General features: G+C 33.3%; 1 protein-coding gene and 1 long non-coding RNA gene across 2 annotated transcripts; both read right to left on the reverse strand.

The window, feature by feature from the left end:
* Positions 1-3,608: 3,608 nt before the first annotated feature.
* Positions 3,609-6,253, reverse strand: LOC121212413 (uncharacterized). Its single transcript, XR_005907537.1, has 3 exons — positions 4,957-6,253; positions 3,940-4,766; positions 3,609-3,831 (listed from the first exon to the last, which is right to left on the reverse strand). It is a non-coding gene; the product is annotated as an uncharacterized lncRNA (long non-coding RNA).
* A 1,672-nt stretch (positions 6,254-7,925) lies between these two features.
* Positions 7,926-11,222, reverse strand: LOC107909694 (cyclin-H1-1-like). The gene is made up of 11 exons (XM_016837319.2): positions 10,822-11,222; positions 10,537-10,721; positions 10,204-10,254; positions 9,875-9,947; positions 9,667-9,785; positions 9,496-9,569; positions 9,062-9,182; positions 8,905-8,973; positions 8,467-8,549; positions 8,289-8,379; positions 7,926-8,198 (listed from the first exon to the last, which is right to left on the reverse strand). Exons 2-9 carry the CDS (start codon positions 10,594-10,596, stop codon positions 8,514-8,516), a joined length of 603 nt encoding a protein of 200 aa, XP_016692808.1. The 5' UTR covers positions 10,597-10,721; positions 10,822-11,222; the 3' UTR covers positions 7,926-8,198; positions 8,289-8,379; positions 8,467-8,513.
* Between the last annotated feature and the right edge of the window lie 442 nt (positions 11,223-11,664).

Consider the following 11,664-nt stretch of genomic DNA (forward strand, 5'->3'; position numbering starts at 1 on the left):
AACATGCGTTGGACCTTTCAAGGTCTAAATATCTTATACATCAGGAAATTTCAATTCGTGAAAAGCTTGAAAATATTTTTCATCATGAGAAGATGCTTTGGAAACAAAAATCAAGGTGTGAATGGCTGAATTTGGGAGACCGCAACCCGAGTTATTTTCATAGGCGTACTATTCAGAGGAGAAATTTTAATAAAATCACTGCTCTACGTAACACTGATGGGGATTGGGTTTTTTATCCTGAGGTTCTCAAAACTGAAGAGGTTAAGTTTTTCTAGAATCTTTATAGGGAGAATCTAGGCTCGTCAGGAAGTATGCCTCTGAGTGCTTATCCTAGCCTTAGCAATGAAGATGTTGACTTTCTCGGAAGGAATGTTACGAATGAAGAAATAAAGGCTGCTCTCTTTCATATGGCACCCCTGAAAGCTCTAGGTAGCAATGGGTTTCAAGCTACGTTCTTTCAAAACCAATGGGATATTATTGGAGATACCATTTGTGTGTGGGTCAAGAAAGTTTTTGGAAGAGGTATCATCGACCCAGAGTTTAATAACACACTTATTGTGTTAATTCCCAAAGTCTAGAATCCAGAGAATTTCTCTCAGTTTCGGCTCATTATCCTATGTTCAGTGTTGTACAAGTTGGTTATGAAGGTTATCGCTAACAGATTTAAGAGTATTTTTTCGAAGATCTTTGGTCAAGAATAAGCAGGCTTCATTGCTGGAAGAAGTATTATTGATAACATTATTATCACTCAGGAAGTTTTACACTCTATGTGGACTAAGAGGAGTCTCCAATGGATGGCAGTTAATATTGATTTGGAAAAGACTTATGATAAAGTCAGATGGGATTTTGTTGAAGCATCTCTTAACACAGCAGGTATTCCTTCTCATTTGGTTAAAGTTATTATGAATGATATCTCCTTATCTTCTTGGATTTCTTGGTGGAAAAAGTTCGCAGTCATCTTTCTAGTTGGGATGCTAAGAGACTCTTGTTTGCAGGAAAGGTTACTTTAGCCCAGTCAGTTCTGTTGACTACACTAAGCTACCTTATGCAGTCGACCCTTATCCCTAAAGGAATATGTGACTCTATTGAAGAATTAGCAAGACAATTCATTTGGGGAGCTGCAGACAGCAAAAGGAAGATGGCCTTAGTAGGGTGGGATGATATATGTCAGCCTAGGATTCATGTAGGCATTGGTTTCCGTCGCCTGGAGGATCAGAATAAAACTTTCATGATGAAAATGGGGTATTCTCTTATTACTAAGTCTGAAGCGCTTTGGGTTAAGGTCCTTAGAGCTAAGTATAGTTTGTGTGAAAGAATGTCGGACCCTATCATAAGGAATAATTGTTCCTATATGTGGAAAGTTGTTGCCAAAGCTTGGCCTCTGTTGCGCAGTAATATGATCTAGTCCATTGGTAATGGGAAGTCTGTTCAATGTTGGAAGGATAATTGGGTTCCCAATATGGGACCACTTAGTCAGTATGTCCTAGGCCTTGGCAACATTGATCCTGATACCAAAGTTAATGAGATGGTTTTGGGTAATAGTGATTGGAATCTTAATCTTTTCAGATTATGGTTGCCAGAAGAAGTGGTTAACTGCATCATCAGTATCCCTTCTCTTTTAGACCAAGCTGGACCTAACATTCTTTCTTGGTCTAGAACCACTAATGGGATCTTTTCTGTGAAGAGTGCTTACTTTTTGTTGAAAGAAGAGTTTTGGTACCTGAAGGAGGTGAATTGAAACATGCTTTGGAAAATTCCAGGACCCCAACATGTGAAACATTTTATATGGCTAATTCTTAAACAGAGGCTTTTAACTAACTCTGAAAGAGTTAGAAGGGGTATTGCGCAATACGCGCTGTGTCTTCTTTGTGGCCATTTTAAGGAGGACATTCTTCATATTCTTAGATACTGTTCTTTTATGAAGGGGATTTGGCACAATATCATTCCTTCTAACCAACTTAGAAATTTATTTTCCGACAATATTTCGAAGTGGTTATCCTCAAATTTGCAATTGATTTCTACAAACAAGTTGAGCGATTCATCTTGGGCTTGTCTGTTTGGAATCATTCTTTGGCGCATCTAGAAGAACTGAAATTTGATCATCTTTCAAGGAAACACCATGACTCCGAAGGAAACTATTAGTGTTTCCTACAGTTGGGCGAAGCACTTTCTCTCTACCCATAATGAAGTGGTGGCATCTCAGACGAAGCAGTCTTCAAACCACCATAACTCAGGTACGTGCGTATTCCTTAATACTGGTGGTGCTGTTAATTCTGTGTCTAGTTTCTCTACAGCAAGTGGTATGGTACGTAATAGCAATGGGGAGTGGATCCTAGGCTATAATCACTTTTTAGGGGAATGCTCAGTTGTGACTGCTGAATTATAGGGCTTATTGGATGGACTATTTTTCCTTCAAAAACAAGGTTATGATAAGGTCATTATTCACACGGATAATCTTGAGAATGTAATTTTTATCAGTGACAGTAAGCATGGTGGTCCAAAAAACTCTCTAATAAGGAGGATTCAACAAATTCTAGCCTTTGAAGAGAATTTGTCCTTGAATTATGTTCCCAGAGAGACAAATCGAGTAGCAGATGCTTTGGCTAAAATGGCTCTGTCAAGTGCTGAATCGTTGAATTTATTCGAGGATCCCCCTTTAGAGATTAAAGAGATCTTCAAGAATGATAACTCTCTTGATAATTTGCTTATGATATTATCTATGTAAATTTCTTAGTTTATTTTACCAAAAAAAAAGTTGTATATAAATTAAAATTTAAATTTAGTTCTATAAATAGCATGCATTAGTAGTATCTAAGAAAATCATGGATATAAAGAATGAAAGTTGTTAGTATTAATAAGTTAGAAGTATCTAAAAAAGTATGGAGTATAAAGTAAGGGTAAATTACCTATTTAATCACCCGAGTTCACTCACGTTCTTATTTTGGTCACCCATTTCAAAAATTTGTTATTTTAGTCGCTCCTGATAGATAAGTCGTCAATTTTAGTTACTCTAAAATGGGTTTGATCACCAAACATAATGTTGACGTGGTGTGGTATAATAACAAAATTAGCATTCAATGTTAACCAATTTTATTAATTTAATCCTGATTTTAAAAAAATAACTCTTAATATTTACAATTTATACCAATTTGGTCATGATTCAAAAAATTAAGAAAATTTGAATTAAAATTAAAAATATATAAAAATTCAAAAATTACTAAAATTTATAAAATAATATAAAATCCTCAAAAAAAAAGTATAATATTTAAAAATTGTTAAAATTTAATATATTTTCACACCTTTGTTCCCCCAAAGTCCACACTTTTCTTTCTCACCTTCCTTAATCAAAACCAGTTTTTTTCTCATTCTCTAAAATATTTTTGGTACTTATCATTTTGAGCTTATATAAGTTTGACTTTAATTTTTCACTGTAAAAAATGGATTAATTTTTCATTTAAGTTTTCATTTTCAATTTGGATTATTTATTCGAATCAAAATAATAATAAGGAAGATTTGTGAATTTTTAGAATTTAAAAGGCAATTAATTAAATAATGCTACTAAAGAGGAAATCAAATTCCATTGCAAACCACTTAAAATAAATGCACACCAAGTGATTGTTAAAATAATAGACAAATATTCGATTTTCCAGATCTAATTAATATAATAATAACACTATCTTCTTTATCATGTAATCTAAAATCATCTCATCCCCATCATCTTTCCACTATTATTTATTGTTTTTACTTTCTACCCTTTCACTCTGATTGTTTCCTCCGGTCGTCGCCTATGTCACCTTTTTTGTCAACTTCTCTTGCAATATCTTCGCATCTCTGCTTATCAGACAATTTGCAAAACCATAAGTAAAAAAACAAAGACACAAAATTCACACAATAAAAAATTAAAAAGGACAAAGAAAAAGAAAAAAAGAAATAGCGAACCTTTGATGGCATTGCTCAAGGGTTAATGCCTATTTGTTATAATTTTTTGAGCACTTTATATTTTTATAAATTTTAATAATTTTTGAATTTTTATGGATTTTTTAATTTTTAATTTATAATTTCTAATTTTTATAATTATGATCAGATTGGTATAGTGTGTAAATATTAAGAGTACAATTTGTTTTTTTTTTAAATCAAGATTAAATTAATAAAAGGGTAAATTTGTGTAATGTCTTCTCTCTCTGTGAAAAAGTTGGTTCTGAAAATAATCTAGTGGAAGAATTGAGACCAAAAACGGTTCGATTCAGAGATAAAAATGATAATACGTGTAGTGATATGATGATCGATTTGTCTATGATCTACCAACCTATTGGAGGGATAAAGCTAGTAGGCCAATCTTCCAAGTCTGTCTACAAAGAATTGGACGAAAAGGAAGATTTTGATATTTTGGAAGGGGATATTCAGAAATCCTTTGTGAATGGAGTTCCTTCTATCTCTTTCTCGACAGGATTCATCAAATCATCATTTAGGGTATGAATAATACAGTAATTTTAAAATTTTTGGGTTGTAACATTGATTTTTTAATTTTGCAGAATAAAATTCATAGTTTGTGGAAGCCCTCGGCACCATTGCATATGATGGATATTGAAAATGGTATTTCCTAGCCAAATTTCAGAACAAATTAGATTGTGAGAAAGCTCTCTCTGAAGGTTCTTGGACCATATTTGGTCAATACTTGACTGGACAACCTTGGACGATGGCATTTGACTCTTCCCAAGCTTATCCAAATGTGGTTATGGCGTGGATCAAGTTCTCCACCTGGATATCTGTATAAACATAAAATTTTGGCTGAGATAGGAGAAATGGTTGGAAAGGTTGTCAAGTTAGATATGAACACAGACAGTGGGATGAGAGGTCGTTTTGCTCAGATGGTGGTCTCTGTTAAATTAGAGAGACCATTGGTTTCCCAAATTTTAATCAATAGGTATTCACAAAGAGTGGAGTACGAATCTCTACCGACAAATGTCTCACTGTGGGAGGTATGGTCATGTGAATGATAATTGCTCCTTTAGGTGTGCTGGAATCAACGTGGAAAAGGAAACAGCTCTGCCCGAAATGATACCAGAAAATCACAGCTTGGTCGAGGACTGACAGGTGGAGAAAGACGAAAATTACAAGCCGTGGATGATCGTAGAAAGGAGACCAAGGTGAAAATTCAGGAATAATTTGCAGCACTCTTACGGAAATCAGGAGAGGCAGAATGAAGGTTCTCGTTTTAATGCCCTAAAAAATAGGAATTTGAATCAAGAATAAACTGAAAGAGATATAACAGATCATTGACGCAATAAGGGAAAGAAATTCTCATTGAAAATCAACAAAGTAAGGAAAATTGCTATTACTATAACGGTCGGCTGGCAATGGATTCAAAGAACAAAGGGAAGTCTAAAGAGTTGAGCCCTAAAAATGGATTAAATTCGATTATTAAAGGATCTGATAACGCTGGGCCGAGTGTGGGATCCAGCTTGGTTAATAAAAGTCGAGTAGGGAGTCTTATTCCAACTAAAGAGAGACCTAACAGTTTGGGCCTTGGTGGCTCTTCGTCTACTCAAGCCTGATCCTTATTGGACCAATTAAGGCAAGGAACGGTGGCCTAAAATCTGCTCGCTGGCGCAATCAACAGCACTGGAAACCGGACGGCGATAGGAGATTCGTGTGGCCAAGAAATTGGGGGTTTTGCTCCTTAAAAATGATAGGCCTTCGGTGAACCTTTCCGCACCTCGACTGACGAACTGGTGGAAGGTGAGGAGCCTCGACTACGACAGACACTCGGCGGTGATCTTCCGGGAAAAAAAAAACAACAATACCTCTCCTTTAAAGACCAATCTGATCTTGAATCAGGTGGTGTTTTCCGGTCGGGGAAGAGGTGTTAAATCTAGGGATAGAGGTATCACAAAAAAGTTAAATAAAGTGCATTCTAGTAGCAGCAGCCGTTTCAAAACCAATGGTAGCCAACGTGTGTTGCTAAAAGATTATATGGTTCAATTGGCTGAAAGTATTTCAACTTTAACCAATGACAAACTTGGTTTAGAAGGACCCTCCAGAAGTGAAGCGCAACAGAAGGAAGGGAGGTGAACTCCCTGGACAGCAAAGATGGGATTCTCTTCTATCTTATGTTTATGTTCTTTTTTTATACTTAGAGCACGTTTGGTTCGCTGTATTGGATTAGAGGTGTATTGGATTGGATTAGAGGTGTAATGGAATAGAGGTGTAATAGCAAATCAACTGTTTGGTTGAATGTAATGGAATAGAGGCGTAATAGTAAAACTGTGTTTGGTTGAATGTAATAGAGGTGTAATAGCATAATGGAGAAAACTAAAATGACCAGAATACCCTTAGCATAAATTTGTTTTGGTAAATGATTATTGTTATTGTTATTTAAATTTTAATAAGATTATTTATTATCAAAAATAAATAATTTAATCATATTTAAACATAATTATTATTTAATATATTTTAATTAAAATATATAATTTAATAAAATTCTTAATAATTAGCAGAAATTTGTTTTGGTAAATTATTTTATTTAAATTTTAATAAGATTAATATCAATAATAAATAATTTAATCATATTTAAACATAATTATTATTAAATATATTTTAATTAAAATATATAATTTAATAAAATTCTTAATAATTAATATTCTTATATGAATTTACTCAAACCATAATATATGATACTGTAAAATATAAAATAACATAATTATTATTAAATATAATATAATTAAAATATATAATTTAATAAAATTCTTAATAATTAATATTCTTATATGAATTTACTCAAATCATAATATATGATTATAACTAATATGATTTAATTAAATATATGATTTAATAAAATTTAAAATTATTATAACTAATATGATTATAGTTTATGAATTTGTATAATTTAAAATAATAATTATTACATATAATTTAATAATAATATATAATTTCATAAAATTCTTGATAGTAAAAATTTTCTTATATGAATTTATACAATTTAAAATAATTAATATTAAATATAATTATATAGTGATATATAATTTCATAAAATTCTTAATAATAAAATGTTCTTATATGAATTTACTAAATTTAATCATATAACTTGAGAATTATATTATGCATAAACATAATTAACTTATATTAAGAAAAGGTTAGATGAAAATGAAATTGTACATTAAAATCCATATGTTATATAGTTTTACAACATCAAAAAGTTTGAACATTGATATTTAATGGTAAGAAAGAAATCTCCTAACCCATTCCAATCGGGCAATTGAAGGTAAACTAAAGAAAACGATCATTTAAGTTGGATGGTCGGGAATTTTACTCAATGCATCATACCGCTGATCATCGGTTTTCAATCTTGAAATTAGGGTTCATGATCATAATAGTAATAATAACTTGGGTTTTCAACTTTTTGTCCTATTCAAAGATTAGTCCCCATAAATGAAAGCTCCCTTTAGTGGAAACTTAATTACGGGGTGATCTTGGTTCATGAATCAATTGAATTAAGTTCCTGATTCAATAAGGTAATTCAAGTACTCTCGGAATTTCAATCTGGACAAGGTCTTCATGGACTATCAAAGAAAAATGACTTTTGAGCAATGGTTTGAGCCACCAAAGGACTGCAGGCAAAAAATTATTATATTTTTACTATTCAAGCAAATAAAATATATGAGATGGTCCAAAATTCCTGCACTCTGCAGTTGTTTTATGCAAAATTTGACCAAAAAATCCCTTTCTATAAATGTGGAGGTTCATAATTGTGGATAAGCTTTAAAATAGCAGAGTAACAAATCTTTTAACAATATATAATACAATTTGGAGACCTGGATTTGTAGTAATTAAGTCCAATTCATTTCTGTTTTTATCATCTTCAATGACTTGAATCTAATGAATAAATATGAAAAAAATCTGCAAGAGTACAGCAACCACATCTGACATTGGAGTAAAAAAGCTTACTTCATTCATATTATTAAGAAACTAATTACAAGTGCTAATCCAACTACATTAAAGAGGAAAGCTTTCTTCATCAAATATTATTAAAGAACTAATTCCTAATTCCAAAATGCTAATCCAAAAGAAAAAAAGAAAAGAAAGTGACCCAATCCGAGCATGTTATATGATCATATGGTTAAGCAAAAGGGGTTGTTGCATAGGTTTCACCTCATCATCACCGTGCATCCTAGCCTTCCTAGCTTGAATACCATAAGAATCTAATGCAGAAGATCGCATTAAGTTAAAAAAGTTCGATAACTATTGATGCATTAAAGCGTTTTTGAAGAACTGTACTTCTAATTATGTACCTTGGTTAACAGCAATGACCTCTTTGTTTGAAATGATCTCTATAGTCTCTTGTGTCATATTCCTTATGTCGCAGCCGAGAAGAAGAGGAGCCTGCAATAGCATTCATGTTTTTCAGACCAGATATGCAACATCATGCATATCAACAAGCATAAAAAAGGTGAATATCAATTGTAATACCTTGGAAATAGCCCATAAGCTGAAATGTACTATATATTCATCTTTCGTCATCCCTCCATTCCCGATCTCAAGCATGTCCGGATCTATCGATATAACAAGAATTGTAATCACAAAACATTTAATATGGTTCAAAAAAAATTGCAGAACTAGAGGCAGCCTATGTTTGAGAAACAGAATAAACCAAGAGGCAGCCTATGTTACGGACTGAAGTTCAACTACTGGAACACAACATGTATGCACGAACATGCCAAAATCTATCATGGATTTATCGTGTTACAAACTATATAACACCTTAAATGCAATACGACATAGAAAAATAATAATAACACGACAAGGGAAAACAAATGATTACCCCAAATAACAACTTAAGATTTACTTGTAAATATATTTTACAACTATAGAAGGAAGAACAAAAGGATAATCAGTAACCAAACCCACCTCCATGTCATTGACAAAACCTTCAACTGAACGATAGGGTGCATAAACAATGAGATCAAATTCCAGACTCTGCAAATCCAGTTATGTACTTTTGAGAAGCACAAGCAAAAGAAAAAAGCAAGACTAAAAGAAAAAGGAAGGAGAACAGTAGCCATACCTGAGACACTATCATCTCGTAATTGAGAATCATTTGATGATCCTGTGAAATCCCCTTACCAAGCTCCTCTGCTGACACATGATTTTCTTCTATCTTACACGCCGCATACACACAGGTTAACCTAGAGTTATAAAGAAACTTTTCCAATTTAACAATTACATTATTCTCTAAAGAAAGTTTAGTATTCAATGGTGATTATCAGTCAAAGTAACATTTCTTCCACCACCACATACGAAATGACAAAGTCAGGGACAATATACAAATTCCAAACAGTATGTTGCTTACCTGATATTTTCATACATTTTTAAAATAGCACATGATGCATTTTTCTAACATACTCTTAAGCGCAAATCAGAATGACTCATCCAGCATATTACATGCAGAGATAAAGGGCATTGGAGCTTGTATCTGAAAGAGATGTAGAAGACTCGTACATTATATGTTTTGGATGATGTTCCATGACCGACCATTGCAGGTAAAACCTTTTGAAATAAATTAGAGCAGTTGCCTGCAAAACATGAACCACAAACAGAATCACATTGATCATGGCCTCATATTTATTTATAGTATGACCATTATCCAAAAAAAAAAAAGGTAGTAAGTACCTGAATTTTATTAGGAAAGTAGAATGCACTACAAACTTCTCGAAGTTTGTTCTCATAAAACACTCGCATGAACTGTTCTTCTTCAATGTTAAGAGGTTTTGGACGAGAATGCTTGTCAGCTGACATGAACAATCAAAATATTACATGGTACGCTCGATGACCTAGCACCTCACAATAGAACTAAAAAGTAAAAGAAAATTTCATTTACCATTATCTCTTGCAATAGGTTCAGGGTATGATAGTGAACCATCAGCGTCTACTTCCATTTGTGTTGTCCCATACTTCAGAATAAATCAGCAAGTCAGCTTCAATAAAATGAACACCAGAAAGAAAATTTCCACTAGGAATGGTTTCAATAATGGTGGTTTGCAACTGACAACATTTAAATGCTTCTAATGGGAAGTAAAGAAGGGAGTTCAACACCAATTTCATCTAATCTACTAAAACGATAATCCGAAGGTACACTATGCAAACACACACTCAAGCTCGCGCATATAGACATACATACAAAACTGAAAAGAAAGGACTCTGTCATACCTTCTCCAGTGCTTGTATTGCTCTTTGATTTGCAGCCTTGTATTTCTCAACCTATATCAGCAAAAAAAAAATTAAAAACAAAACACAAAAGAACCTAATTTAAACTTGAGAAAGTTCTCAATTAATTGCAATTCCTACTTTTCTATCTTTTCAATCTCTTCTTACATCAATAAAGCATCCATGAAGAAAATTAAGCAAAAAACATTAACACCAGCAGCTTGTAATCAATATAAACAGTGGAAACGGAAAAACATTGCAAAGAAAAACAATTGGTTTTTTCCTCACATTTAAGAAACAATGAAATTTCTCTTTTTTTTCTTTCATATTATTTACCAGTTCTTGAGGCGAGAAGATCCAGTTAGCTCTATGAGTCGATGTATGAAAATCAGCCATGAAGAACTCAGTAACTCGGTAGCCCCTGACTCAGCAATTCGATCGCAGCTACGCAAAATAATTTCTCCAGCCACTCAACACACTCACATCTCCCCAAATTTTAAATTCACAGTGTTTATCATCACCTGATAATCATATATGGAAAATTAAGGAATTAACAAAAGACTGAATGAAACAGAGGGTTAAAAAAACCCAAAAACAGTAGGAAAATAATTTGAGAATTACTTGATTGAGAGGATCAAAGAAGGGAAATTAGTGGTAGATCTTTCGTAGCTGTTCAATCCAGAGAAAGGACGGCGACTCTACTTTGTGGGGGGCTCTAAAATATAAAAGGAATTTAACGGTGAGGGAAGAGGTTCATGCACGGAAGAGGAGAGGGTCGGGTAGGGAGGGAGGGTAAAACAGGGAGATGGGGAGGGAGGCCGGAAGTAATAGCTAATACAGCGAAAAGGAAAGGGATTGGAAAACACGGGAATTTGGGGATTAGGGGCGTAACCGATTACGCGCGTAATACCTATTACAGCGAACCAAACGCCGGAATAGGGGCGTAATGTAATACACACGTAATCGGGGCGTAATGGATTGGGTAATACGGCGAACCAAACACAGTGTTAGTGTTTGATCTATTTTATTTTTTAAGAGTTTTATTTTATATTATTTTATAATTGACATGAACTCAAATTTGAAAATAGTTACTTGGAACTGTCAATGGTGAGCTACCAGGAATTTTATCCAAGTTTTTCAAGAATATAATGTGGAGCACCATCATGACATTGTTTGCTTATTAGAATCAAGAGTAAGCGGTAAAAAAATAAATTATATTATTGATCTCATCAGGTTGAGGATATTAGATTTTTAGGTGGTATCTGGGTGGGTTAGAAAGATTCTATGCATATTCAAATCCTTTGAAATCACCCTCAATTTATTCTTCTTCTTGTTAATGACTATATTCCCAATAACTCATTTCTTATTTCCTTTGTTTATGGCAGTCTAGACAGGTCAAAACGAAAGTTCTTTTAAGATGGATTAAAATCTGCGATGCCTCTTCAATCGATCCCTTGGTTATTA

This window comes from Gossypium hirsutum, chromosome A13, assembly GCF_007990345.1.
Source record: "Gossypium hirsutum isolate 1008001.06 chromosome A13, Gossypium_hirsutum_v2.1, whole genome shotgun sequence".
Classification (NCBI taxonomy): Eukaryota; Viridiplantae; Streptophyta; class Magnoliopsida; order Malvales; family Malvaceae; genus Gossypium; species Gossypium hirsutum.